Below are 26,815 nucleotides of genomic sequence, written 5' to 3'. Positions count from 1 at the left end.
ATTGTCCGGTTATAGCTCTGCGTGTTCACCTTTCACTCACATCTCAATTGTACTTATGTCTCTGTAACTTTTTGCAATCTGTACTTTCCTGAAGAGGGCTATAGCTATTAGCCGAAATATAGAAGTTATACTTTCTTCTAAGTTTCCTTTTATTCCGACTGTGGATTCTTCGTGATTATTATTTACAAATGTGCAACTACATTTTGTCTAGGAGATATATATATATATATATATATATATATATATATATATATATATACAAACACACACACACACACACACTATATATGTGTATATATATACATTTATATATATATACATATATATATGTACATATATATATATATATATATATATACAGTATGTACATAAGCATGTAGTAAAGCTTTACTATGTAGCACTGTATTATTGTCACCAAATTGATCACTGGTCTTTTACACATCTTGACTTACCTTCTGATACTCACTTGACTTTCCTCAACAGACAAATAAAATCAGTTGATTTCTGTGTGTATACCTGGTTAAGGTTGGTTACCAGAATACCGTATGAATGGCGGTATGTGTCGAAGACCAGACCAGCTTTCGTGGTATGTGTATATACATATATATGCAAAGTAGACCACTTGGAAAAAGAAACTAACGAAGCAGAGCGCTTTCGTATATTACATCTTCAGTGCACATCTTCAGTGCACTGAAGATGTAATATACGAAAGCGCTCTGCTTCGTTAGTTTCTTTTTCCAAGTGGTCTACTTTGCATAAGTGAACACACGTACCCGTGTTCTTATTAGCATACATACATATATATATATATATATATATATATATATATATATATATATATATATGTATGTATGTATGTATATATACATATGTATGTATGTATGTATGTATGTATGTATGTATATATACATATGTATTCATGCATGTATGTATGTGCAGTATATGTACATGTATATTTATATGTATGTAACGGGAGCCATCCACCTCTCTGAATCCTTTGTTGGGGGTATGATTACGTTCCCGGGGCCATTTGTTGTTGATGGGCAATGCCTTGTCTTGGGCAGGAGGCGTTTGGTGAGCGACTCCAAACCTCATGTGGGGTAAGTACGGCTGCTCAGTAGTAGTCAGGTCAGCGCGTGAAAATGAGACAAATCACATCCGTCCATTAAACCGTTTCTTTATTTTTTTTCGCTTAACTGTGATGCCACGCTACTTTTTATATACATATATACTGTTTTTTTTCATTTTTATCTGCAACAGTTTAATTTCTCCTGTTCGCTTGATGAGGGAATGTGTAAGTTAGTAGTGTCTTACTTTGACATTAATGTTGATTGAACATGTAGATGGGGTATAAGTAATTATAAAATGAAAAATAAGTTAAATTATGTTAATTGTATAATATGACTTCAGGATGTGCTTCAATGAAGTGTGTACATTTACACACACATACATTTATATACACACACACTCGTACACACACACACATACATACACACACACACACACACACACACACACACACACACACACACACACACACACACACACACACACACACACACACACACACACACACACACACACGTACACACTGTTCATGCACTCTGAAGAATAAGCACAAAAGCATTAATGCTTATTATCTAATTTGACAAAAAGAACATACACATTACTTAGGGTGTTATTGTCTCGTCTTTGGGTATAACAACATAAAACAAAACTGAAAAAGAATTTGGTGTCCTATAGATAGATACAGACAGTGTCTTGAAAGAGTCGATCACGTTCCCTCGCAAAGCGAATCAGACAAAGCTGATCTGCGCCCTAACGATGCCCGTTTTGCTGTCTAGAATGGTCGCATCATCCGACAGACTTGGCCAGCCCGTGTTTGGAACTCATCCCAAAGAGCACTCTTCTCTACTCTACAGAACATTACAAGGATTAATGAACAAGTGAAACACATACACGCATGCGCAAAATAAAACACAGATTCTCTCCTTTACCTCCTGTCTACTATCTGTCTATTTATCTATCTATCCCCATCTATATATTTCTCTCTCTCTCTCTCTCTCTCTCTCACACACACACACACACACACACACACACACACACACACACACACACACACACACACACACACACACACACACACACACATTCCCACTCCTTCTCTCTCTCTCTCTCTCTCTCTCTCTCTCTCTCTCTCTCTCTCTCTCTCTCTCTCTCTCTCTCACACACACACACACACACACACACTCTCTCTCTCTCTCTCTCTCTCTCTCTCTCTCTCTCTCTCTCTCTCTCTCTCTCTCTCTCTCTCTCTCTCTCTCTCTCTCTCTCTCTCTCTCTCTCTCTCTCTCTCTCTCTCTCTCTCTCTCTCTCTCTCCTATTCTGACCCACTCATTCACTCGCTCACTCACTCTGTCTACCTGCTCATTTGTCATTCTATCTGTCTCTTTTGTCTGTATTTCATTCGTCTTCCACTGTCTCTCGTATCTCTTGTCGCTAGCTTCTCTCCCCTCTCCGCCTCCCGTTTTCTTTCTTCTTCTTCTTCTCCTTCTGTATGCATGTTTCCATCATGCCTGAGCAGTGTTCCATTCACATTTTATTGTATGTCTCAGCATCCACTCTGTTTCATGATTGAAAGTTTCCTTGTATAACATTACATTCTAACAAAGTCTGTGCACCAACTCAGGAATGCCGTGTCATTTCTTTAGTATATAATTCTCTTTGTTGTCCTTTTTTCCCCTTGGGTCCTCAGTAGCACACTGTCCCAGCACTTCCTCCTCTTTCCTCCTCCTCCTCCTCCTCCTCCTCCTCCTCCTCTGCCTCCTCTGCCTCCTCCGCCTCCGCTTTCTCCTCGTCCTGCTATAGCTTTACACTTAACTTATCTTTATGTCATTAATATAGGACCACAATGAGCTTTTGCTCTCGTGTCATTAATATAGGACCAAGCTTACATAAACGTGTTGACAAAGCCCAGTCTAGTTAGTCTCATAAAGCTATGCCTAGCAACTGATGACATCTTCTTTCAATAAAGGTTGCTGTGGTCGTTTAGCGACATATCTTGCATAGTCATATGTTTTCCTTCCTCCTCTTCCCCCTCTTCTTCCTCCTTTCCCCTTCCCTTTCCTCTTCTTCCTCCTCCTCCCCATCCTCCTCTGCCTCCACCCTCTCCACAACCTACTCTTTCTACCTCATTTCCCTTCATTACGTAGTCTTAGAAGCTCCACAAGACACTTTGAAATCGAAATTCGTCCTCCTTTATTTGCTACCCTGCGGCTCATGCAACGAAAAGTGGCCAAATATATTAAACCAATTATTTTACCTAAGACCTGAGAGAACTCAGGAAAACATGTGGTATGATTGATAAGACAAACCACCAAAATGAAATAATCTTTATCTAATTCTTCTCTGGATCTTCCAACTCCAGCGAAAACAATAATTTGATGTATCACATTATATTAAAGTGTAGATAACTTTTAAACAAATTCCAGCCAATATAATAAATCTAATGCCTATAATACATATGTTTGATATATATATATATACATATATATATATATATACATATATATATATATACATATATATATATATATATATGTATGTATATATATATATATGTATGTATATGTACATATATATATATTGAATTGTGAATTTGGGGTTGAGGATACAAATTCGCATTTAAGATATAAGCGCCTACCCTAAATTTACTAACTCACAAAAAAAAAAAAAAATCATAAAATCAATAACACCTAAATCGAACCTACACAAATACCTCGCTCCTTCTCCATACCACCGACATGTCACATCCCTTTTGTCACGTCGAAGCTTTGCTTGAGCGTCTTTTGTGTCTTTGTGAATTCGCAGTACGTGCAACAGTACCTCCATCGAGGGCAGGTGCTACGGACCAAGAACGACTACCAGGCCGGCCAGGAGCGCCTCGAACTGTGGCTCCAAGAGTCTGAGCAAATGCTCAGCTCCACCTTGCCCTGCTCTATCGAAGCCATCCGGCAGTACGGGGAAGACCTCAAGGTAATCCCGGACACTTCGATTTGGACCCTAAGAATCTCCTTACGGTTTCCATGTCCGTTGTAAATCCTTGTTTACTGCCGTATATCTTCTCAATCAGTAGACTTTGCCGATAAACAAACACCAAAATCATCGCCCAGGTGTCATGATTAATCTGAGAGTCATAAGTGATTTGTCCATCTTATTTTTTTTAACCAGAAAAAACAGACCGAAATCGAAGAGATGGAGCTTCTCTTCAAGAACGTCTCGAAGTCCTTCCAGGCCCTCGTGCAAGAGTTGGCTCCGGATGAGATCGAGAGGATGATGTGGAACCTGAAACAGGACAAGGAAGTACTGGTGCGCGTGCGCGCGACCATACCACAGAAAATGTATCTCGCTACTCAGGTATGACTATTATTTTCTGTGTATATTAATGTATATGTGTCATGTCTATGTATTAATGTACATGTGTATGCATGGATTTTGTGTGTGTGTGTATGTGTGTGTGTGTGTGTATGTGTGTGTGTGTATGTTTATTCATATTTCTATGTATATTTGTTTGTATATGAGAGAAATTCACATGTAACAGCAACATCACTCTGATAATTTTATGACAGTCTCATGCAGGATTCGTACCCATTGCTTTCGGCCACACTTAAGATCACCTTTACAGAGCCTTAACCCACTACACCAACAGAGATTATCTGTTGGTGCAGTGGGTAAAGGCTCTGTGAAGATGTTCTCACGGGTGGCCGAAAGCAATGGGTTCGAATTCTGCATGCGACTGTCATAAAAATGATCAGATTTGTTTGTATATGTTATACCTTTTGACGTACAATATTCTTGGTGTAAGTACATCTTAGTTTCATTAACAATCTCCAGCATCAACATAAAAAAGTGCATTCGTGACATCACTATCATCACCATCATCACTAATTGCGCTACATTAAGATCACTCTCTTTTTTATGTGAACTCTAGGTTTCACGCACCGGAAAAGAATGGTCTTTAGTGTGCCAAATTTGGCACGCGTGCCAAGGGTTGCCCACCCGTGGCGGTCCAGTTTTTCCCAAAGTTCTGTTATCAATCCCTCAGAGATAAGACTTTGAGAGACACCTTTCCGAAATTGGTCCTGGAATTTTCCTTCCAGGTCGTCACCCAACTGGAAGCGATCGAGAGCGGTATGACCGAAATCGGGGCGTGGCTGGACGAGGGCGAAAAGCTTCTGGAATCCTTCAGTGTCCACGGACCTCAAGAGACCATACAAGCACAGCTCGACAAGTATAAGGTAGGGTACAGGTTCCCCTTGGCCCCTTGTGTGCGTGTGTACATTCGTAAGTTTCAGGTAGCGCCGAGAGAAGAACAAGTATGTACTCATGTGTTAGAGTGACATGGATCGTGTTAGATAGTACAAAGTCTCCTAAAGCCGACCAGAGACTTGGGTTATCGTTATTTTTTTTACTTTATTTTTTTACGAATGTATTTATTTATATTTTTGTGTAAATATGTTTACTTGATATAAATGTGGCTTTCTTGTCCCACTTAAACTTGTAAAGTAAACAAGAAACCGATATACACAAATACATTAAGGTACAAGATCACCAATACAGACACAATCACGTATCCACCTACACACACACACACACACGCACGCACGCACGCACGCACGCACGCACACACACACACACACACACGTAAATACATACACACACACACACATACACACACACATACACACACACACACATACACACACGTATACACACACACACGCACACACGTACACACACACACACACACACACACACACACACACACACACAGATTTATGCACACTATATGTACACATTCATTGACCTTCATGCATTTGCAAGCTCATATATACTACATATGTATACATGTACTAGATTGACGTAGTTCTTGTGGAAAAGGAAAAAAGGTTCATGATAAATCTCTTACAAAATTCATTAGATTGTATTTGTTGATAGAAAATATTGAAAAAATTATTGCTAAAAAGGAACAAATAATTTTTAGAATTTATATGACAAAAGGAAACTGCATGGAAATGCCAAGAAGAGAAGTGACATTGGAATTCAAAAAGTATGAGGGAATTAAAAAAAAAATCAAAATCGATACAAGAGTGGTAGGCGTAATCACGATTTTTAGATATTTGGGGTTTGGTATAGCAGGGAATGGGAATATAGAACAAAAAATGGAATGCATAGTTACTGGAAGCAAGGAAATTAGTCGGGGACATTGAGAAATGTATGAAAATGTAAGAAAAAGTTCAATTAAGACAAAAATAGACATGGTTCAAGATATTGTTATAGCCATGTCACTGTATGTAAGTGAATTGTAGACGCTGGGATTATTCCTGTGGGAGAAGGCATTAGCAGTAAAGGTGGCCAGTTTACACATCATATCAGCCCTTAGAGGAATAGGAAAGGTGTCAGAGAAGAGAGAAATACAAGAAAAAATATGAGAGAAGGTGAATGTAGACGAGATGATGATCACTACCTTGATGGGGTAGTATAGGCTTGTCATATGGATCATCAAAGAGTCTGGTGCAATATGAGGGAATAGGGAACAAATATGGGAAAAGGAAAAGAAGCAAAGTTCCAGAAATATGATGGAAAAAGACTGTCAGAGAATAGTTGATCAGAAATTAGATAAATGAGAAGAAGACAGGGATAATTAGAGGAGGTACAATAAAGAGAGAAGAGTGTTTAGGGTCAGGGAAATGAAGGGGAAGAAAGATGGGTATGAAAGGGAGGGACGGAAATTAAGAAGTGAAATGGATGTCTAAGGGGAGGATGAATATATACATATATATATATATATATATATATATATATATATATATATATATATATATATATATATATATATATATATATATATATATATATACATGCCAACTTAGTCTTTGAAAAAGGCCAAGAGAGTCTCGTCCTTTCCCTTTCTGTGGTTTCTGATCCATCAGTGTTGTTTAGGTTGGTCATCCATTTACAAGCACATGTGCCTTAGAGAATAGAATATATCATGTGTGTTTGTAAAAACATTATACGAATTTGTATATACTTTAACATATCACTGCTTACACACCTTACACGTGTGTAAATGTCTCTGCATTTGTGTTAACTGTAAAATTGTATTAATGTGTATTATTTAATTTCCCCCGCGTTTTGACTATTTCCACCTAAATGTGTAACCTATTCCTTTGCATGACCTTGGTGAGGAAACGACGAATTTATGTATAAATTTTTTCCTAATGATGCCCAGCTGTCCAACATCTGTTGTGCAGATTAACACCTGGGAAAAGGTAGACCGGGGGATATGGTTATAGTCCTCTAACTTGTGGGGTTATATGATATGTGCACGTGTGAAACGTTATTAAGCCGGGCCACGCCCATCACCACCAGGCGGATCCCCAACCCAACGTGAGCCCGTTCAACTTCTTATATGCCAAAGAACTCATCCAGAGGCAGTTGGACGAGCATCGGGTGAGTGGAGTAGGTAGAGGTCGCGTGGTCACTAATGCCAGCATGGAAAGCTGCCACGGGAGCGGAGGGGAACCCAGACAGACAGACAGACAGACAGACACGATGATGTTCACAGTCAAAGTAGGCGACACAGACATACAGCCAAGAGAAACGCAGATACAAGCTTTTGAGCTTTAGCAAACAACCAGACAAGTGAACAGGTGGAATGAAGTTTTAGAAAGTGGATGACAAGAGAAAATGGAAAAAGAGAAAGGAAGTATGTGTGAATGGAAAGCGGACACAATACTGGGGAAACGAAGGATAGAGAGGGAAAATTAGAGATGGATGAATGTAGTTATTGAGGAATAGAAGATATGTAGAAAGGAATTAGAGTAATAAAAAGGGACGAGAGATTTAATGGAGAAGACAAAAGGAGCAAGAAAGTGTAAGTGGAAAGTATGTATAAGAAGAGAATATGTGAGAGAAGAGGAAGAGTCAGCAAATCTACCGATAATAGGAAGAAGTCAAAGTTTACCTGTGGCATGAAAATGAGACACAATGAACACCAGATGCTGAGGAAGAGACGATGTTGTGAACGAGAGTGCAAGGAAGAGCCAGGAAGGCGAAGAAACGATGAGGAGGAGGAAGTGCCTAAAGAAGGGAAAGCTAGAGAAAAGGAGGATGCTTGGACATGCCAGGATAGGGGAGAAGTGGGTGAGGTGTTCTCAAGAAGCCGTGGTCACACTGACCGCGAATATACATATTATATATTAGCTTCCAGTTCTTTGCTCAAAGAATTTTTTTTCATCAACCGAAAACCAGCGCAATAAAGTAAAAAAGTAGTTCAATTTATCCAGGGACCATTTTGAGGTACTATTTGTGTTTATTTGTCGTCCACAATTGCGTATGCGTGTGACCAGAACGAAGTTGCAGCAACTGGCTGCAAACCCCTACTTCAAGTAATGGTTGCTAGATTCCTGGACCAGTGTGACCTCGGTCGAAGAGAGCGAAAGGGACAGAATACAAATGGAGTGGAGAAGAGAGAGTAGATTGAGTTATGTGTGTGTAGAACACGAACAAAATGTAAATAGAATTAGGAGAATACAACGGAGCGAAAGGAAGAGATTGCAAGAGGGAATGTAAGGTGGTAAAAAGAGAGAGTCGTGCAAACTGACATTACAGCCTTAAGTCGAGACATCTGGTGGAAGTGTCAACGTTGAATACTCCTGTAGTGTCGCTCTGTTCCGAAGTTTAGAACATCGCGTCTTGTTACACACATCGGCGCTCTCACAGTATCATAAAGTACAGTAACACATAACAGAACAACACATCGCTTAGACATAACACACGGCATTAATACAACCTAGAGCTGAAATAGTTGTTTAGTGAATTACTAAAATGCCTACCAAAACCAGACCAGAGCTTTAGAATAGTCTCATAATTCAAACTACAGATAAAAACATGACACAAGATGAAAGCAATTCCTTCTGTGATAAAGATAGTTATTGGGTGTTCGGCCTGTCTCTTCTTCGCTAGCCATGGTAGTTGAGCTTCGCCCTTCAGTCTATGTGTACAAGAGGGGGTGCTGAAGCGTGCATGGTTTTGTACCACTTATGTAGGTATCTATAGACGAAGGCCACGAGCCAAATCAAGGTAAGAAACCGGATGAGCGTAGTATTAGAGAAACTCTACTTTTGTAGTCGTAGATTAAATGCTTTGAATTAGGTTGAACACACATAACATTGGATTGGGTTGTGGTAGTCGAGGCTCTTCAGATACATGCAACGTTCTATATCTTCTGACGACTTGCTAGTTGCTATTAGCTTGCTATTACAACAAAATTAGCATATCACTCTTCTGTCCAGAATGTACATACAAACTTATCAGTTTCTGTAATAAACCATTTTCATTACACAAGTCATGATGTGGTACAAAATAGACAATGATTAGTAAGTAATAGAAATATATATTGAAATGTAGTTATTGGAGGAATGAATTACTACAATTGATGAGGATTATATTGTATAGTGGTATTTGGCAACTACTCATTGTAAACATTCAAAAAAGTTGATTGAATCACTATACTCATACATTGAAGATCCACAAACCAATATATTGGTCATCACAGTATACTGTACTATAATTTGTACTTTAATTTGTCTTGGAACACAGCTGATTCCTTTTACCTTTCCTTCATGTACGTTAATGAGTTTTAGACCTCGTTTTATTTAACCTATTTCCTCTGATGTTTGTCAAGTTATCCTCAACAAACTTAAGTTACCTTTAGTCCGACCCACTCCTACTAACAGTTTTGACATTTTACACAAACCTTTCTGTGACGTTTTACCAATGCAGTTTCGCGTAATCATTTCTCCCTCTTTGCCACAGGCGTTCTTCTCGAGACAGTTATACTACAAGTCAATGCTGGACACAAAGAATCGTGTGTACCAGAACCTCCTGAGGACCTCCAGCGGCGGTGAGAACCTTGATATCACTCAGCTGCAGGAAAAGATGAACGAACTCAATGCCAGGTCAGTGACAGATAACCCATCAAGTGTTAACTCGAAGTCTTTATCCGTCAAGCTTAACATTACATGTGTGTACAGACGGCGTAAGAGAGTTTTTGGATATTTATCTTAGACAATAGAAAATAATTATTCAAGTACTTAGGAAAAGTTCTAGGTTTTGACTTGAAATTCATTGTACCTGCTCTGATTTTATCAGTTTAGTATTTCGCCATATTCTTTAAACTGTAAAGTGATTTAGATCTCATTGTATTTCATATTTTATAAGTTTGCCGCACTGGTTTTGACATATCTATGGATAAAGATTTGGTTGTGCTTAGATTAGAAAATGCTCGACGGCCGCCAGCGAGTTGGACCAAGGGCATGGTTCATTAGATTCCACGCCACAAAGTCCTCTGTAAGGGGCACCGTCCTAGCCTCCTGATAGGGGGAGTTCGCGACGTTAAACCGAATCGATCGAATAAGAAATAAGATAGTTGTAATTTGTTCCCTCGTAGGTTTTCGCGCGTGACGTCATCGTCGATGACATGGGAGAGCAGAATGAGCGAGAGCATTCGGTGCTGGCAGTCCTTCAAGGAGTGCGAAACCGAGGTTGCTGAGTGGCTTCAGACGGCTGAGGGCATGTACCAAGAAAAGGAAATCACCACCAAGAGTAATCTAGAAAAACACAAGGTCAGTTTGTGTGTTTGACACACGAATACAACAATGTCATGTCACAGTTTTCATGAATTCAGTTTAATTTCGTTTCACTTTGATTAGAATTCACAAAGAATATTGATCAGATTCTTTTTCCATTTAGGTGAGGTAAAAATTGCGTATACAGATAAATCAGGCATTATTCGTTTGGTTTATTCCATCTCCATTTTCACGGTTGATATTTTCCCAACAGGACTTCTTCATCAACGCCCCAGAACACCTTCTCGTGAAGGTGGTGACCTCAGGTCAAGATCTGCACAAGTACGTAGCTAATACCGAGGAAGAGGCCATCAACGTGGCCATCAGAAGTATCCAGAGCCGATGGGATGAAGTTATGGCCCATGCTCCTCTTCATCTCCTGAAGGTCTTTATTCATTTTTCTAAGTCAACTTTTGTGTAAACCCAAAGGGTCGCTTCACATGTCTTCCCTTTGAGTAAAGGCTATTATTCGTACTGAATGTTGTGGTAATGGTCATGGTTCTAATTTTTTTATTCATATTTCTTTCTTGACAGCTGGAGTTTAGGCTGGATGAGAACACGTTCCAGATGTATGTTCGAGACGTAGAGAAGGAGTTGTCACTCGAGCAGAACGCTTTCCAGAAGAATGAGAACGTCGAGGCCATCCGGCGAAAACACGAAGTAAGGAATGTTGCGGTTCAGAAAAGATGTGATTTATCATGGATAATGCCCAGAGTATATTGAGTATGCAATTTGACAAATCATTCGTGTACTCCTCAATTGATTGGAACGAAGTGACAACACAATGAGGATCGCTTAGGTTGTAGAATATGAATTAGAATATCGATCTCAAATCTTATGAATATACATATAACCATTCCAATTTGTCAATCTCACGCAGGAGTTCTTCGCCGAAGACCTAGTCTCTAAGATCGAGTCTTTATTAGACTCTATGAACAAGGCAAGCAACGAATATGTCAAGAAGGTAGTGTAAAATCTTTTGGATTCGGTTTTGTCTTTCATTTTGGGTCAGCTATGATATACATATGAGTTCTAAGTTCTGTTCCCAAATCTGCCCACGTGGGTTCCTCAACTCATTTTCTGCGCCCACCCTCGACAGACACAAAAGGAGTCTGAACTCATTGACGATTACGACCGATGCCAAGGGCAGTGGGTGGAGTTACAGACGCGCATAGGAACTATGGCATCACAGCTCGACCAGATCCCTGAGCGTTGGAGGGAGTACGAAACAAGGTAAGGACGTTTTTTGTTGTTGGTTGTTGTCGTTCCCTAGACCGTCTGGCCGAGTAGTCCCGTCTCCCCCAGAGGAACGCTATGGCTGGAACGGAATTTTTCCATAAATCCCTTGTATAGTGTATATTGTGTGGTTGATATGGATGATTGTATACAATGCAGTCTTCCATATTGTGTTGTCAGAAACGTAGGAGACGTGGGCCTGGCTGAAGGCGAACTCTGGAAAGTTTCGTTGATTTAAGTTGGACGCCTATGAACAGATAAATAAGCTCGCTTCTGGACGCGAGAGGAGCGGGTGGGGGGGGGGAGGAGGAGGAGACGGTGTCTGTCCTCGGCGAAGTCTCGGTTACAGGAGGTGGCTGGAGATAGATTCCTCGGTTCCCGAGGTCGTCTGTCACGGAGGAGAAGGTGACGGGAGATTCCTCCCTCTGTTTCCGAGGCCGTCTGCCCTCGGTGAACTCCAGATGACCTCTTATATTCACCGGGATCAGGTCATGACCCTCGCATTGATTATCCCTTGGGAGACGCTCAGCACAGCTAAGGGCTGCAGGTGTTCCACGAGACTCGTTTTGTCCGACCAGCTGAGGCGAGTCGGACCTCAAGGGCCCGTTTGTTCGATCCGATGAAGCCAGGGCATGACCTCAGGTCAGCCAGTGATTGCCAGATGATCAGTCCCTGAAGACCTTTGGAGGTGATGACGTCGATGCTGATGGGTATGCGTCGCCGGCGAATGCAACTGCCTCACAGTGTTGTATGGGGTGTAGTGTTACATCCTGGACAGTTATCTGTGATTCGGTCATCCAGCCTTATCTGGTAACTTAGAAGGACTGGATGGTGGCCTCACTGTAGTCTGGCCAGGTGGACTCTGTCCTATTGGGGAAGAGTGGATTCAGAGGGAAGGATCAGGGATTCAGGGTCTAACATGCAGCAGTGTGTTGTTTTTCTGTCTGTTCTCTACTCGGGGTAACCCTTCAGGACTATAAGACAATCAAAATATTCACACATTTTTCAGACAGCAGTATGAAACCTTTTTTCAGATTTATCTATCAATGGTATCAACTCTGTAACTTCAATCATGTAATCGGAACTTGAACCTCTGCATTTTTTACTTGTATCAACAGAATGGAGGAAACAGTACTTTGGATGGACCAGGTAGATGAGTCCTTGAAAGAAGTCAACAAGGAAGCCTGTGACGCTCAAGAGTACGAAAAACTCAAGGACAGATTTGTGGTGAGTATCATTGTAAACATTCACCGTTGGAATAATATAGCCTGACGGCAACCAGAATAAAATCAAAAGTATCACTTGGTATAGAAAGGATTCATGATGTCTCTCTTTTCCATTGAATGAGGATTACATGACTGCAAATTGTCATTCTTTAATTCCGACCGATCACCTTGCACGCGCATAATATTCATGTACTCCTACATTTATCTTTCTTTTACACAGACCGTGTGCGGTGACATGGAGGAAAGACGAGAATCAATGAAATGGCTGGTGCAAATGCTCGATTCTCTCATCACTCATATGCCTGAAGAGGACGGCCAATACGAACAAAACAAGTTAGAGAGCCTTATAACCCGTTATAAGGCTTTAGTGCCTGTCATCGAAGCTGCCATTGCACGGGCTGAGACCTATGCCAAGTGTTACCATTATCGTGAAGACAATGAGAACGTTGTCGAAACCCTTGATGACGTCAGAAAGCATTGCGAAGTCGATGCAAGACCTGAAAACGTCGAAGTTGTCCAGCAAATGATTCGGGAGCAGGAACAGCTGGTCCGCCAGTTAGAAGAGCAACGAGACAATATATTCAGTACCATACAAAGAGGTAAGGACTTAGCCCGAGACTCGACCGTCCCACTCTTCGTTAGCGGTATGGTCCAAAGTCTTGAAGCCAAATGGAACGACGCGTACAACGGTTCCGTTGAGCGACTCAATAAACTCAAGAGTACATACAGAGTCTGGTCAGATTACCGTGATCAGAAGAATGATATACTCAAGCTGCTACATCAGGCAGAGGATGAACTGTCGCATATGATGCTGCATAGCAACCCACAGCAAGTAGCTAGCGAGCTTAGTAACAAGCAAGAAATGAACGAACACCTCAGTGAAGCCACCGATCAGATGCTGCGGAAACTTCACACTCTTTCAACTAACCTCACAAAGCTGGCCAATCCAGAAAAGAGGCCACTGCTTGAGAAGGAGGTTGTAGAAATTGAACAACGCATGCAGACTGTGATAGAGACGGTGTCCGAGAAGATTGAGTACTTGGAGCAGCTCAATGTCAAGTGGGTGCATTTCACTGGAACACTCCACGAACTCAAGAACTGGATGGCCCATGCCAAGAGCCTCCTAGAAAGACTTGTTACACTAGAAATGGCCCCCGATGACCGCGCAACGCAGACACTTTGCCTTCAGGGCCAGATTGAAAAGAAGATGCTAATGATCAAAGCCCTTGAGGACGAAGGAAAAGAGCTGTTAGAAGGACAGCCGTCTCAAGATGCCGTCGATTTCACGTCCGATCTGAAAGAACTTAAACAAACAATGGAAACCTTGCAGCATCACTGCTCCAAGCACGCGGAAACGGTCACGTCTGACCTCAAGTACTGGAACGAATACCAGGAGGGTGTGCACCAACTCAAACCATGGCTAGAAGATGCTGAGGTGAGAGTTGCGATGGGGATGTCAAAACCTACTACCATCCAAGAGGCGATGGGCTGTTCTGATATTGCAAAATCCTTTGAAGATGAATGTAAGAAGGGTCAAACTGATCTCCAGAAGATCACATCTAAAGGTTCTCAGGTGTCTCGAATATGTTCAGTAAGAGACGAAGTGGATGCTCTTCATTCTCGTTGGACAGCTGTTCACGACGTAGCCCTCCAATGGAGTGAAAAGTCAGAATCTTTGGTTGCAGAATGGGAAGACTTCAACTATAAATGTGATGCTGTGTCTTCCTGGATCCATCTAATGGAGGAGCGTATGGAAAAGGTGAATGATTACGCCCCAACTATCCTTCGACTAGACGATCGCGTGTCTTCACTCAAAGATATGGTCAAAGAAATTGCTGAGAAACAAACAGATCTTATAAATCTGACAGCATCGTCAGACCACATAGTAAATGGTGTGAGTGTTGAAGGTGGCAACACAGTAAAGAGCACTGTTGCCGATCTGAAGAACCTTATCGGGCAGCTAAACGATGATGTCATTAAACTGAAGAACGAATTGTCGGACATAATTGTAGTACGACAAGAGTTCATTACAAAAGTGGATAAACTCGAAAACTGGTTAAACGATTTCAGTAATCATCTGGATGAACTGGAAGACATTGACGTCGATGAGCTTGATCAGGCGCCTGATCTTGTTCATCGCCTTCAGCAAGAACATGATGAACGACAGAGTATTGTGACACAACTCGCCGAAGAATGCCGAGACGTGGGAGAACGATGCACCGGAAAAGATCGAGAAGACCTCTTCCAGCAGTTCGATGATTCTGAAGCACGTTTCGAGAATTATGGCGAAGTGATTAGAGCCAAGAAACCTGCGATTGTCAAGTGGAAAGACTTCTGGGAATGGCAAACAAACACAGACGAGAATCTAAAGTCTAACTCACAACAACTGGATGCAAAACCAAACAATGATGAAGTCACGCAGATCCAGAAGGAACTGGTTAGCATACGCGAACAGTGCCGTTCGTGGGGCGACGAAGCATCCTACATCACGGATCTCTGTGAGAAGAGTTCCACTATTATCAGAGACCCGGATACTGGTTCGGCTCTTGATATCGAATCAAGAGTCAAAGATTTTAACAAACGAATGAACACTATGGATAGTAGTATTGAATCAAGACGAGAACAACTAAAGGAACTTAGTACTCAGTGGGAGTCCTTCTCTCGTGTAAAGAATCAAGTAAAAGAGTTCCTTGAAGGCATCGCAGAAGCTGTGGCGGGACCAGATTGTGTTCAGAATACCTTTGGTGACGTTCAGCACATGTTGGAAGGAGTTGAGGCGGCCCTGAAAGACATGCAGAAGAATCAAACTCTTAAAGAAAAACTCCATGACCTTGGCCGCTCCTTAATGTCAAACGATTCAACACAGTTGACATCTGTTCAGAATACGTTGACAGCTGCAGATGGCAGCTGGGATCGTGCACACAACATGTTGTCCGAAATGCAGACAAAGTTTAATTGCATTACTTCACTATGGCGACAGTGCACAGACGGCCGTGAGTACCTTCAAACAGCCGTTGTCGAAGCAGGTCGCAACATTGAAAAATTGTCCTCCTCACCAACCGATGGCGCAACCGCCCAGGCCAACTTGAATCTTTGTAAGAAGAGCATCGAGTCGCTGAAGAGAACCAGGCCTCAACTAGAAAACTATATATCTAAGGCACAGCATTTATGTCAGCAGCTGGAGACTGTAGAAGACTTTGACCCTTCAAGAGTGAAGGCACAATCACAAGAGATACAGACAAAGTGGCAAAGTATGGTCGACCAACTCAACAACAAGTTACAGAACCTTGAAGGCCAGCTTGCTTTGTGGAAGCAGATCCACCAGGGTCGTGATGAGATCCAGATATGGGTGAACGATATGGGTGCAGTGCTTGAGGAAAATCTCAGATCACACGATGCAGAGGCAGCAAATGAAAAATTAGAGAAATATAGATCGGAGCTTCCCAACTATGAGAGCTTGTTCAGAGGTGTGCAGAGCCGTGCTAAGCAACTAGAGTCTCTTAATAACCAAGGCGCTCTTTTCAGTGTAGAGAAGATCATTGGCAACCTTACATCCGAGTTCGAACAGGTAGATATGGCAGCGAACAACCTATCTGAGTACTTGGAAGAAATGAAGGAAGAAGAAACAGGAGTTAGTGAAGATATCAAAGATATTAGTGAGTCACTAACTCAGATACGCGACAAACTGATGAAGTGTGAAGATATCACAGGAGACGATAAGAAGATCCTTGTACGTCTCGAAACTGCGAAAAGCATTGATGAAGAGTTGCAGAGTTTTGCTGAGAAGATCGGCAAACTCAAAGAGCGTATAGAAAGCATAAAGGCAAACTTCAGAGCATTTGACATAGGTAAATTATTTAAAGATTATACGGCGTTAAGGAAAAAACATGAGGCTTTGGTTAGCCAGACTACAAAAGCTTGCAAAAACCTAACATATGTCATCGAAAAGCATTACCAGGATCGGCTCGAAGATTTACAACGTTTTGTCGTCGTCAATCAGGAGAAGATCGCATGGTGTGCACCTGACCCGGGCAGCGATCGTTACGGAATAGAGGCCAAGATTGCTTCTCTCAAAGATGTTCGCTCTGGCCTCCATGTGGGTCAGAAGAAGAAACAAGACTTGGCCAAATGTCGCGAGTTGTACGAGCGTGTGGTGAGCAGTGACCAGCGCGAGACTGTCCACTCTGAATGTCAGAAGGCCACTTCTGACTTGGAAGAACTAGACCGACGACTGGACGAGTGCAGCGCCACGCTCACCAAAGCGCTGAACCTCTGGCAGCAGTACGAACTCATGACTGAAAACTTGAGTTCGTGGCTGCGAGAAGCCGAAGGTCAAGTACGTACAGAGACCATGAACCAGATAGACTTGACAAAAGTTCGGGAAAAGATCAGTGACATCGAATCTCTCCTTGAAGAAGTGAATAGCCACGACGATGAGGTGTGTGAACTACTCGAAAAAACTGATGAGCTAATGAAGATCAATCCTGATGCACGAGCTGGCGAATACGCTAATCAAATAAAGAATAGAGTCCAAGCTCTCATTAAGTTCTGTAATACATTCCTCAATAAGCTCAATCAGCTCATTAGGGACAAGAAGTTGTACGACGAAACCATTGTTGAGATGAAAGACTGGCTCAAAGATGCTGACGAAAAACTCAAGTCGTTCGAGCAGATGACCAGGACTGGAGGGAAGCCTACCCTTGCTTATCAGTCCAAGCTTCAGAGCCTCAAAGCCTTCGTGGAGGAGAAGAAAGAAGGTCAGCAATTGCTTAACGCCGTTGTAGAACATGGCGAAGTTCTCTTCTCGGCCATTACACCTGAAGGGCGTGACACCATACGAGCCGATCTCAGAGCCCTGCGTGACACCTGGGAGGCTCACCTGGATAAGGTCAACCAGCTGTACAAGCGCGTAGAAAGCATAATCATGCAGTGGTCGTCCTTCGACGATAACTTCAGCCAGGCATCCAAATGGTTAGAAGAAATCTCCCGGCGAGCTGGTGCGGACTTTGACTTGAAAGCCACGCTTGCCGACAAGAAAGCGCAACTCCAGAACCACAAGACAGTACTTCAGGATATAAACTCCCACGAGAGTATGATCTGTGGCCTGAAGGAAAAGGTAGAGTTCCTTACTGATGATGAAACTTCAACAACAGTGGACGACATGATCAGGCAGTACCGCAGGCTGGTGTCCCAGACAGAGCAGCGCATTGCGTGGTCTGAGCAATACATTCAAAATCATGAGTTGTATTTGCGTTTCATTGAAAAGTTCCGAGACTGGCTGGCATCGCAGAAAGCTGATTTGGCTATGTGCGCAGATGTAACACCGGAAAGCAGCGAGGTAGAAGTCAAAGTGAACATTCTGCAAACACTCGAGGAAAATAAAGAAGAGGGAGAGGAACTTCTAGAGGACTGTGAAGAGAAGCTAGAGCTTGTCTTGAAGAGTACCGATTCCACAGGCCATGCTGCCGTCAACAACGTACTCGAATCGCAGAAGAATAACTGGCAGGCTTATGCAACTGAAATCACTGAAACCAAACAGAAGGTAGAACAAGTTATGTCACAATTTAATGAGTGTGAATCCATAGTTCAAGCTCTGAAAGAATGGCTCAAGAACATGGAGTCAAAGGTCAAAGACCAGTCACTAAAAAGTAATTTAGAAGACAAAGAAGCTCACTTGGAAAAACTTAGGCAAATGGAAGATGAAATCTCCAACAAAGCGAAGAGCTTTAGCGATGCATTGACCCATGCCCAGAGTGTTGACAATGAGGGTAAGCACGCAGTCATGGTGTCCCAGATGACTACCCGTTACCAGTCTCTTAAAAACGCACTCAAAGAAATGTCCAACCGCTACGAGCATTTCATCCGTGAGCACCGGTCCTTCCTTGAGAAATACCAAGAGTGCATAGAGTGGCTGGAAGCCGTGGACCAGGACCTTCGAGAACACGCAGAAGTCGTAGGTGACATGAAAATCCTCCAGATGCGACGGAACAAAGTCGAGACCCTTATCGAGATCAAATCCAGTCAGAGCAACAAAGTGGACGCCGTACTGGACCTCGGCGAACGTCTCTATGCCCACACCGCACCCGACGGCAGAGAAAACATTCGTCAGATGTTGCGGGAACTAAGAGAACAGTGGGAACAGTGGTGCGAAGCTGTAACCACGGCAGGACAGACCCTCGATCAGTGTCTGCAACAGTTCTCTGATTTCTCTGGTGCTCAGGAGCAACTCACGCGCTGGCTACGTGACATCGAGTTGGCAATGCAACAACATACTGAGTTGAAGAGTTCCCTGCAAGAGAAAACAGCTCAGCTGCAGAACCATCGGCTGGTACACCAAGAAATCCAAGCTCACCAGACCCTTGTCGAGATGGTTTGCGAGAAGGCGCAAACCCTGGTCGACCAAACACAAGACAAAACTCTTAATGTGTACATTCAGTCCATCAACACGCTATTCCACAATATTGTCCTGAAGAGCAAGGATCTTCTGGACAAGCTGGACGTATGCGTACAGGACCACGCACAGTTCAACGGCCTGTGCAAGAGTTTCGGTGACTGGCTGAACCTGCAGCGAGACCAGCTCCACCTCTGCGCTGACGTCTCGGGTGAGAAGTCTGACCTTCTCAAGAAGCTTGAAAATCTCAAGGTGAGTGACTTGTACATTCTGTCGCAGTTTTGATACTTAGAGCCACACATACGTCACTTTTCTTCTTTTTAATTGATAATTCTCCATACGATAAAGACTATTCTCTTAGATCTAGAGCTTAAAGTATACCTGGCTAATTGATACTAAACAAATAAACACCACGTTATCATAGGACAAGAAATTAATCCCAAACAAATTACTGTTTTAATTTTCTGAGTTATATAATGAGGTATCCGAAAAAATATACCCTGTTAATGCGGGCAAAGTAGCTTTACAAACATCAAAGGATGATACTGTAAGATTGTTTTCCACGTGATAAGTAAACTTTCACACACCACAGCTGAATAAAAAAATCGTGGAAATCAAATGAAATAAACAAACCAGAATGTTCGCAACTGGAAATGTACAGTCAGGATGCAACTCCCACATAAGGCGGTGAATGTTACATTAAAAAGATACATTTATTGTGATGGAAATGATTATGGTGAAGGTGGAATGTGGAGGAGTGAGACGAGGTCCTTATTGCAGAGGGTAGAGACGGAGCTTCACGTCTGCGCTCAGCTGGTGCCCTTCCAGCTCATTGTGACTAAGGTAGGGAGGGCGTGGTGGTGACCCCGATGGCCCCCCTCCCTCTCCTTTCATAGCGTCTCCCTAATCTTTTCTCAACCTTTCTTCCTTTGTGACCTTCCTATTACTCCCTTAATCTGTTATTCCCCTATATATATGTATTGCGAGAAAGACGTCAGAATTATCTTGGCCATCTTCAAGCCCCGTCAACTTCCTCACTTCCATTGGGAGGTGCAGCCCTAGGGAACTGGCACTTGGTCTTTGGGCCCAAGATCTCTCTCCATCAGCTTTGTGTGTATTTCCACAAAATTGAAACACAGAGAGAGCTGACAACCGATGACTGTTCCCCCCACCCTCCCCCGGTGTCACAGAAACAGTCCCACTCTCTAGTAGAACGCAGACATCAACTCAAAGTATCTTCCCGGAGGAATATATGGAAGGGCCCGAGGACCATTGTCAGTTGCTGGCTGCGGAATACCAAAGAGTGAAGCTTGAACAACAATTGATTGGTTACAGTTTCTCTCAGACCTCTTTTTATCTCCTCTTTTTTTCCAACATTTTCCTTCTTCCTTTTCCTAAGTTTGGTTCCTTTTGTCTTCTGAGATACCTTATCCCAATCTGTGTTTTGCCCGATTATTTTTTCTTTATTCTACCCCCCATGTCCTCCAGTGTATTAAGCTACGTGGCATTCGTTCGGTAATTTTTAATATTATTTTCTGTTTGACTCGATTTTTTTTCTTTGCATGTAGATCTAAGCTTCATATCAAGACCATTTTTTCTTAGATAATAGTTTTGTTTTTGGTTGGTTCTTATGACTTTAATTTATTCGTTTTTTTGAATATACTCCCCAGAATAATTTTCTGTTTTGGCATGAATTTTCATTTCAAGACTCCTGCCATGATTTTATTTGTTTTGTCCCTTATTTACACTCGCTTTTGTTTTTATTTTTTTATTTTCTATGTCCACTAAGACCTGGACCCTCCTACATTCCTTTCTCTCCATACTGTCTGTGCACTGCTAAAACTGTTTTCTTTTCTTTTCTGGAATAACTTTCTAACCTAAAAAAGCAAAATGAAGTTGTCCATCGTTAGACAGAACAAAGTCCTTAAAGTGGGATTTTTTTTTATTTGTAATATAACCGCATAGAAGAGGTTTCTCTAAAATGAGTGACATTGGCTGGTACTTGCCAGAAGAGAATCTCTTAAGTAGGCAAAATGCCTTAATGGGTCAAGGATCTAAACAGCCTCATTGTGTTCAGTGATATATCATTACTGTCTGACAATTTATCACAACACCAATCACACTTTCCATACAGGCTGGCACTTAGCATTCCCATTCCACAGGCTGGTCCCATTTTTCTGTGTTGGACCACTGACTTAAAAGTATGATCCACTTGCCTATGACCTTTCTTTCAAGTTTTCGACCGCTTCAGCTTAAGAGAGCAGAATAAGAAAAAACATTCCACTAAACTTTAGTGCTTGCCAAAACAAACGGTAACACTGATAGCTTTCTTTATTACCTGGTTCTACTTCCCACATTATTATTTTAAGATCCAGCCTATAGTTTGTGAGATGCGCAAAGGAAGGGCCCAATATTATTCAGTGATAGAGACTTTTCATATTGACTCTGCTCTCCACTGGCGTCATTATACCGTGAGGTGATCGGCGTAACTGCTGTGTTGGCGTCATGAAGTAGTGGCTCAGAATTCTGTCAATTTAATCAACCTGCACATAAAGAATATACCAATAAAGAATTTGTATTTTCAACAGCTTACATGGCGTGACGAGTGTATCATGACCAAGGTTTGTGTATTTGGATGATATTAACCAGTACAAATATATACATACATATATATATATATATATATATATTTTTTTTTTTTTTTTTTTTTTTTGTAACTGGCTTAGTGCACTTAATTTCAAAACAATATTCTCATTTCAAAACATCCTTTGAAAATTTCTTGAGTACCAGCTGGGGACATCCAAAAATCTTCATCAGTTGATTGTATTTCGTTACCCACTTTCCACAGGATCTAGATAGCATGACTGCAGTTGGCGACAAGCGCCTGGCTGAGCTCAGGACCCTCGGCGAGAAAGTGACCTTGAGCACTTCAGAAAGAGGAGGAAAGGCACTTAGAGCCACCATCGTCAGCATGGAGGACGCCTGGAATCTGCACCTTGTCACAGTCGGTCAGTTTTGTACATTGACACAAAATCTGGAAGTTTTGGTCAGTAACTGTAATGTTTCACTTCCCCCTCTTTCGCTAACCGATTCTTTCTCTTTTGTTTCTTTGCAGGTGATGTGCGATCCAACCTGGAGAGCACATTGGAACACTGGTCCAGGTTTGAGGCTTCTCTTGAAGAACACTCGGTTTGGTGCCGCGAAATGGAATCAGCTTTCAAAGACCAACAGCTGTGCTCCACATTGCAAGAAAAGGAAAAACGCATCGAACTGTTGAAGGACCGGCGTGAGCGCGTTGTGAAATACGAACGTAACATCGATGTGTTTGTGGATCAGAGTCACGCCCTGGTGCGCATTTCAGCAGTAGACCGCCTGAAGCCGCTCATCACGCAGCTGAGCAACAGGTATCAGAGTCTCCATGTGCTCACAAAGGAGTGTGTCACCAAGTGGCACGATATCGTAGCCGACCACGCCTCTTACGAAGAAAAGATGGCCGAGTGCACGCGCTGGATGGAAAACATTGAAGAGACCTACGAATCTCTCCAGAGCGAGCAGAATGCTCTGGAGAGGGCATCTGTTCTCCAACAGCTTCTGAATGAACGGGATCAGGCGAGCCACAAGCTAGGTTCGCTGACTGTTCTTGGGGAGCGCCTGTACCCCGACACCGCCGCTCCTGGGCGAGAGAAGATCCGCCAAGAGCTCCGGGCTGCTCGTGAACGCTGGGAGAAGCTAGAGACTGGCATCATAGATCAGCAGCGTCGGCAAGAAGCCCAGACACTCCAATCGGCAGCTTTCCAAGACAGCGTTCAGGCAGCAAAGAACTGGCTAGATTCTATGGAGAAAACAATTACTATCGATCCCTCCAACTTCCTTTCTCTTCAGGAGATGAGATCGAGACTACTGAAGTTGAAGGTAACGTTGTTGTAGGAGTGATCATGTACTCTATTCTCAGTAGATCTTTTTTATCTTCAACTTTGATTTTTTTTTATGTGGATTGTGTGCATTTTATACTCAATGCATTCTTTTTCAGACCACTCTACAGGACATCACCTCACACAAGCGTGCTTTAGACGCTGTCAAAGAGCGGGCTAGTTTCATTCTTCAGGGAACTCCTGGTAACGAGGAAGTGAAGAAGTCTGTGCAGGAGTTGGAGGAACGCCATGAGTCTCTTGCTTCCGCCACCAGGAAGAATCTTGAGGAACTAGAATGGCTTACCGAAAACCTGAACATGAACCAAGACCTGGTAACATCTCATGCAGAGTGGCAGAAAGATATGTGGGAGAAACTTCACTCATTCACAGGTAAGTGAAATCGTCCAAGGACTTTATGTCAGTTCAATACTCTTACAGTTGGTCACATAGATAGCACCACAATGTACAAAATGTATCTATTACATGCATATTTATGAACGATTCATTGGCTTAACTAGATCTTATTTCTATACAAACACAATTATATGACTGAATTCTCCCCGTGTTTCATGTGGTAAAGCTTTATGGAAATATTTCTTCTGATCAGTGTTATGTTGAAAGAGATTGGCCGTGCAGCCAGTCATGTTGATTTTTTCCTTGCACTGCTCCTATATGTAGAATTTTAAGTCACACGGATAGCAAATGTGACTAATATTCTTAAACACTCCCTACACCCATATGCACAAACCATGGCGCAGTTGTAGCATAAGTGAGACCATTCTTTTGCAGACTATTCGGGCAATAAGAGTGCACTCCAGCAACGCCTTGACAATATAACCGGGCTTGAGGATTCCAAGGTCGATGGAAGGAATATGATTGCCCAAATTTCTTCTCACGCTAATCAGCTCCTTGAGAAACTTCCAGCACGAGCCAAGGAAAATATGGAAAGAGAAATCAATAATAGGAAGTGAGTGTGATGCCTAAATTCTCTTAGGGTAAACTTACACGTTAATCTCCTAAGATGTCTGGCACTATGAAAGTATTGAGAGACAGCAGTCTGTATACGATGAGTAGTAATTAAAGTAATTTAATTGCTTTTTTCTCGATTAGATATGAGCTGGCAAAGTTTGCCAGCACCTTAGCGGACGTGAAGCACGGATTAGAGGAGCGTCTTCAACAATGGAGCGACTACGAGAACACCTTTGACAGGATCATCTCGTGGCTGAACGAGTCTGAGACTACACTGAAGAACTTCGGAGCTCGCAACTCCTTGCAGGAGAAAACGGAACAACTCGAGAGGTTCCAGGTAGGTTTTATTGAGAACATGGCAAATCACCAGTACAAAGAAGAAGCGATCTTACTTCGACGTTGCCATCGAAAAGAAGAACCGAGCTGGTTGCTCGAGACGTCATACGTGGTACCAGACACACATTCCGTGCTGACGAAATAACCCATCCACTATCAGTAGCTCTCTCAAGTGCTTATAATTAACCAACCCACACTACACCAGAACCCTATTTCCCCTCTGTACAAGAAGTACTAAACACTACTTTCACAAATGAACGAACCAATATGTAAACTGGAACAATATACGTTTGATTGACTGTGCGTATGAACACCACTCGTTCAGTCTCTGCCCATGGAAACACAAAACCACTGCTTACCATGTCATTCTTGTAGATATTCGTTTTGATTTAAATAATACTGGTATACATACCAGCAAAGCAGAGCAGTGTTCCAGGTTACTTTCAGAGTATGACGCCAAGAAGTGCCAAGTAGGAGGGTAAAGAGTGGTCGGTAATCATTTGTTTTCGGACGGCAGTCAGTATCACCTATTTTTCCTTCAGAGGTGTTTTCCCCGTGGATTTTTTTTAATAAAAGTTGTCGGAAACATATCATGATAACGCCTTCCTTTTGCTCTAAGCCGTGCCTCACCTTTAGCTGCTAGATTATTCCTGCCAGGGCCCAGTCACAGCAGTCACCTGCTTCCGACCGACCAGCTGCAGGTAGTCTTTGGAAGCCGCCGGTAGTCGGTAATAAGGTCGTAGGTGGTCGGTCGAGCAAGACTGATCTCCGATGGTTGTCGATGTTATATCGAAAACTATCCGCGATCATTTTGGACGGCAGAGAAACCCCCGGAGGTCGTCCACCGGACGAAGATTGGTCGAACACCGGGGGCGGTTTTGTGTCGTCGACCGATCGCTTGATTTTCGGTCGTAAGCTTAGTGTGACTGGGGCCTCAGGGACTCGGGCTCGCTCGTTTCAACTAAGCGCGCATCGTGTGCGCCGATTGGTTGAGAACAAGCCGCCGTGAATCAGAGAGGACAACTGCCTAACAGTATTACATCAATCTTATTATGTAAGAAATTATGCAACGCTATCATTGATTGTTTCCGCAAGTCTTATTGAAAATAATTTTCTCGAAAAATATGTACCTCTTAAGAGGAAAATAAGGACGAAATTCACTACCATCCAAAATTGTATAGATACCAACAGTCCTACATAACCCCGTGGATAGATTGGATTATTAAGCGTCTGGATTATATATCTGTAAATATTATTTTTTACATAATACAGTACATACACACCTATGCAGTACCGTTTTCAATAATGCTAACTTTGGCCCCGCAAACATTAAAGGTAATTTTTAGATTGTATATATTTTTACTTGTGATTTATATATTAAAGTAAAGTTTCTACGCATGAAGAGCACAAATGCATTAGTTTCACGTGCTACACATTTTTAGAATAAATAGATAAATGAAAGTACAAATTATTCTTATGCATTTCCAACCAGGAATAGCAAGGATTGCTCATATGTCAAAAGCTAAAAGAGATGAAATGGGTTTGTATGTTGGCACTTTAGATTGAATTATATAAACACGCTTGCATACAAAAAATTATACAAAACAAAAACGCGTGTATACACACACACAAACACACACACACACACACACACACACACACACACACACATACACACACACACACACATACACACACACACACATACACACATACATGTATATATATATATATATATGTGTGTATATATATGTGTGTGTGTATGTGTACACGTTGGCGCATGTATGATAGCACGCCATAGCAACAAGTACACCCATCAGTATGATGATATGCTACCTTAGCCCTTTATATAGAGCATTGTACAGCATCCAGAACTGTGATTAAGCACACACAATGTAAATAAACGTGTACCTAACACTGCCTTAATTTTGTTCTCATGCACACTGTCCTTCAATCACTGGACAGGGCTTTTTTTGACATCTGTACAGCATAAGCTCCTCTATAACTTTGCTCCGTAGTCTCACAAAGTTTCACGATAAGGGAACGGGGTAATCT

The 26,815-nt window shown here is 42.2% G+C and overlaps 1 protein-coding gene across 10 annotated transcripts in view; it reads left to right on the top strand.

Moving 5' to 3' along the window:
• Positions 1-26,815, top strand: part of LOC143040098 (uncharacterized) — a 426,287-nt gene that overhangs the window by 120,059 nt on the left and 279,413 nt on the right. For 6 of the 10 annotated variants that reach the window (XM_076210788.1, XM_076210784.1, XM_076210783.1 and 3 more), the window contains exons 15-32: positions 3,871-4,035; positions 4,231-4,416; positions 5,160-5,297; positions 7,432-7,512; positions 9,880-10,022; positions 10,514-10,688; positions 10,906-11,076; positions 11,226-11,351; positions 11,572-11,655; positions 11,791-11,924; positions 13,046-13,154; positions 13,374-19,796; positions 20,325-20,387; positions 22,393-22,552; positions 22,660-23,456; positions 23,575-23,845; positions 24,245-24,422; positions 24,566-24,761. In XM_076210788.1, the coding sequence (XP_076066903.1) occupies positions 3,871-4,035; positions 4,231-4,416; positions 5,160-5,297; positions 7,432-7,512; positions 9,880-10,022; positions 10,514-10,688; positions 10,906-11,076; positions 11,226-11,351; positions 11,572-11,655; positions 11,791-11,924; positions 13,046-13,154; positions 13,374-19,796; positions 20,325-20,387; positions 22,393-22,552; positions 22,660-23,456; positions 23,575-23,845; positions 24,245-24,422; positions 24,566-24,761 (9,600 nt within the window). Of the gene's footprint in view, positions 1-1,074; positions 1,101-3,870; positions 4,036-4,230; positions 4,417-5,159; positions 5,298-7,431; positions 7,513-9,879; positions 10,023-10,513; positions 10,689-10,905; positions 11,077-11,225; positions 11,352-11,571; positions 11,656-11,790; positions 11,925-13,045; positions 13,155-13,373; positions 19,797-20,324; positions 20,388-22,392; positions 22,553-22,659; positions 23,457-23,574; positions 23,846-24,244; positions 24,423-24,565; positions 24,762-26,815 lie in introns of those variants that run through there. The other 4 variants (XM_076210787.1, XM_076210785.1, XM_076210789.1 and 1 more) reach the window with 3 other exon arrangements.

This window comes from Oratosquilla oratoria, chromosome 27, assembly GCF_046742065.1.
Source record: "Oratosquilla oratoria isolate Oo_2021 chromosome 27, ASM4674206v1, whole genome shotgun sequence".
Classification (NCBI taxonomy): domain Eukaryota; kingdom Metazoa; phylum Arthropoda; class Malacostraca; order Stomatopoda; family Squillidae; genus Oratosquilla; species Oratosquilla oratoria.
Note: the sequence above shows the minus strand (reverse complement) of the source record. Positions and strands in the feature narration are given on the sequence as shown.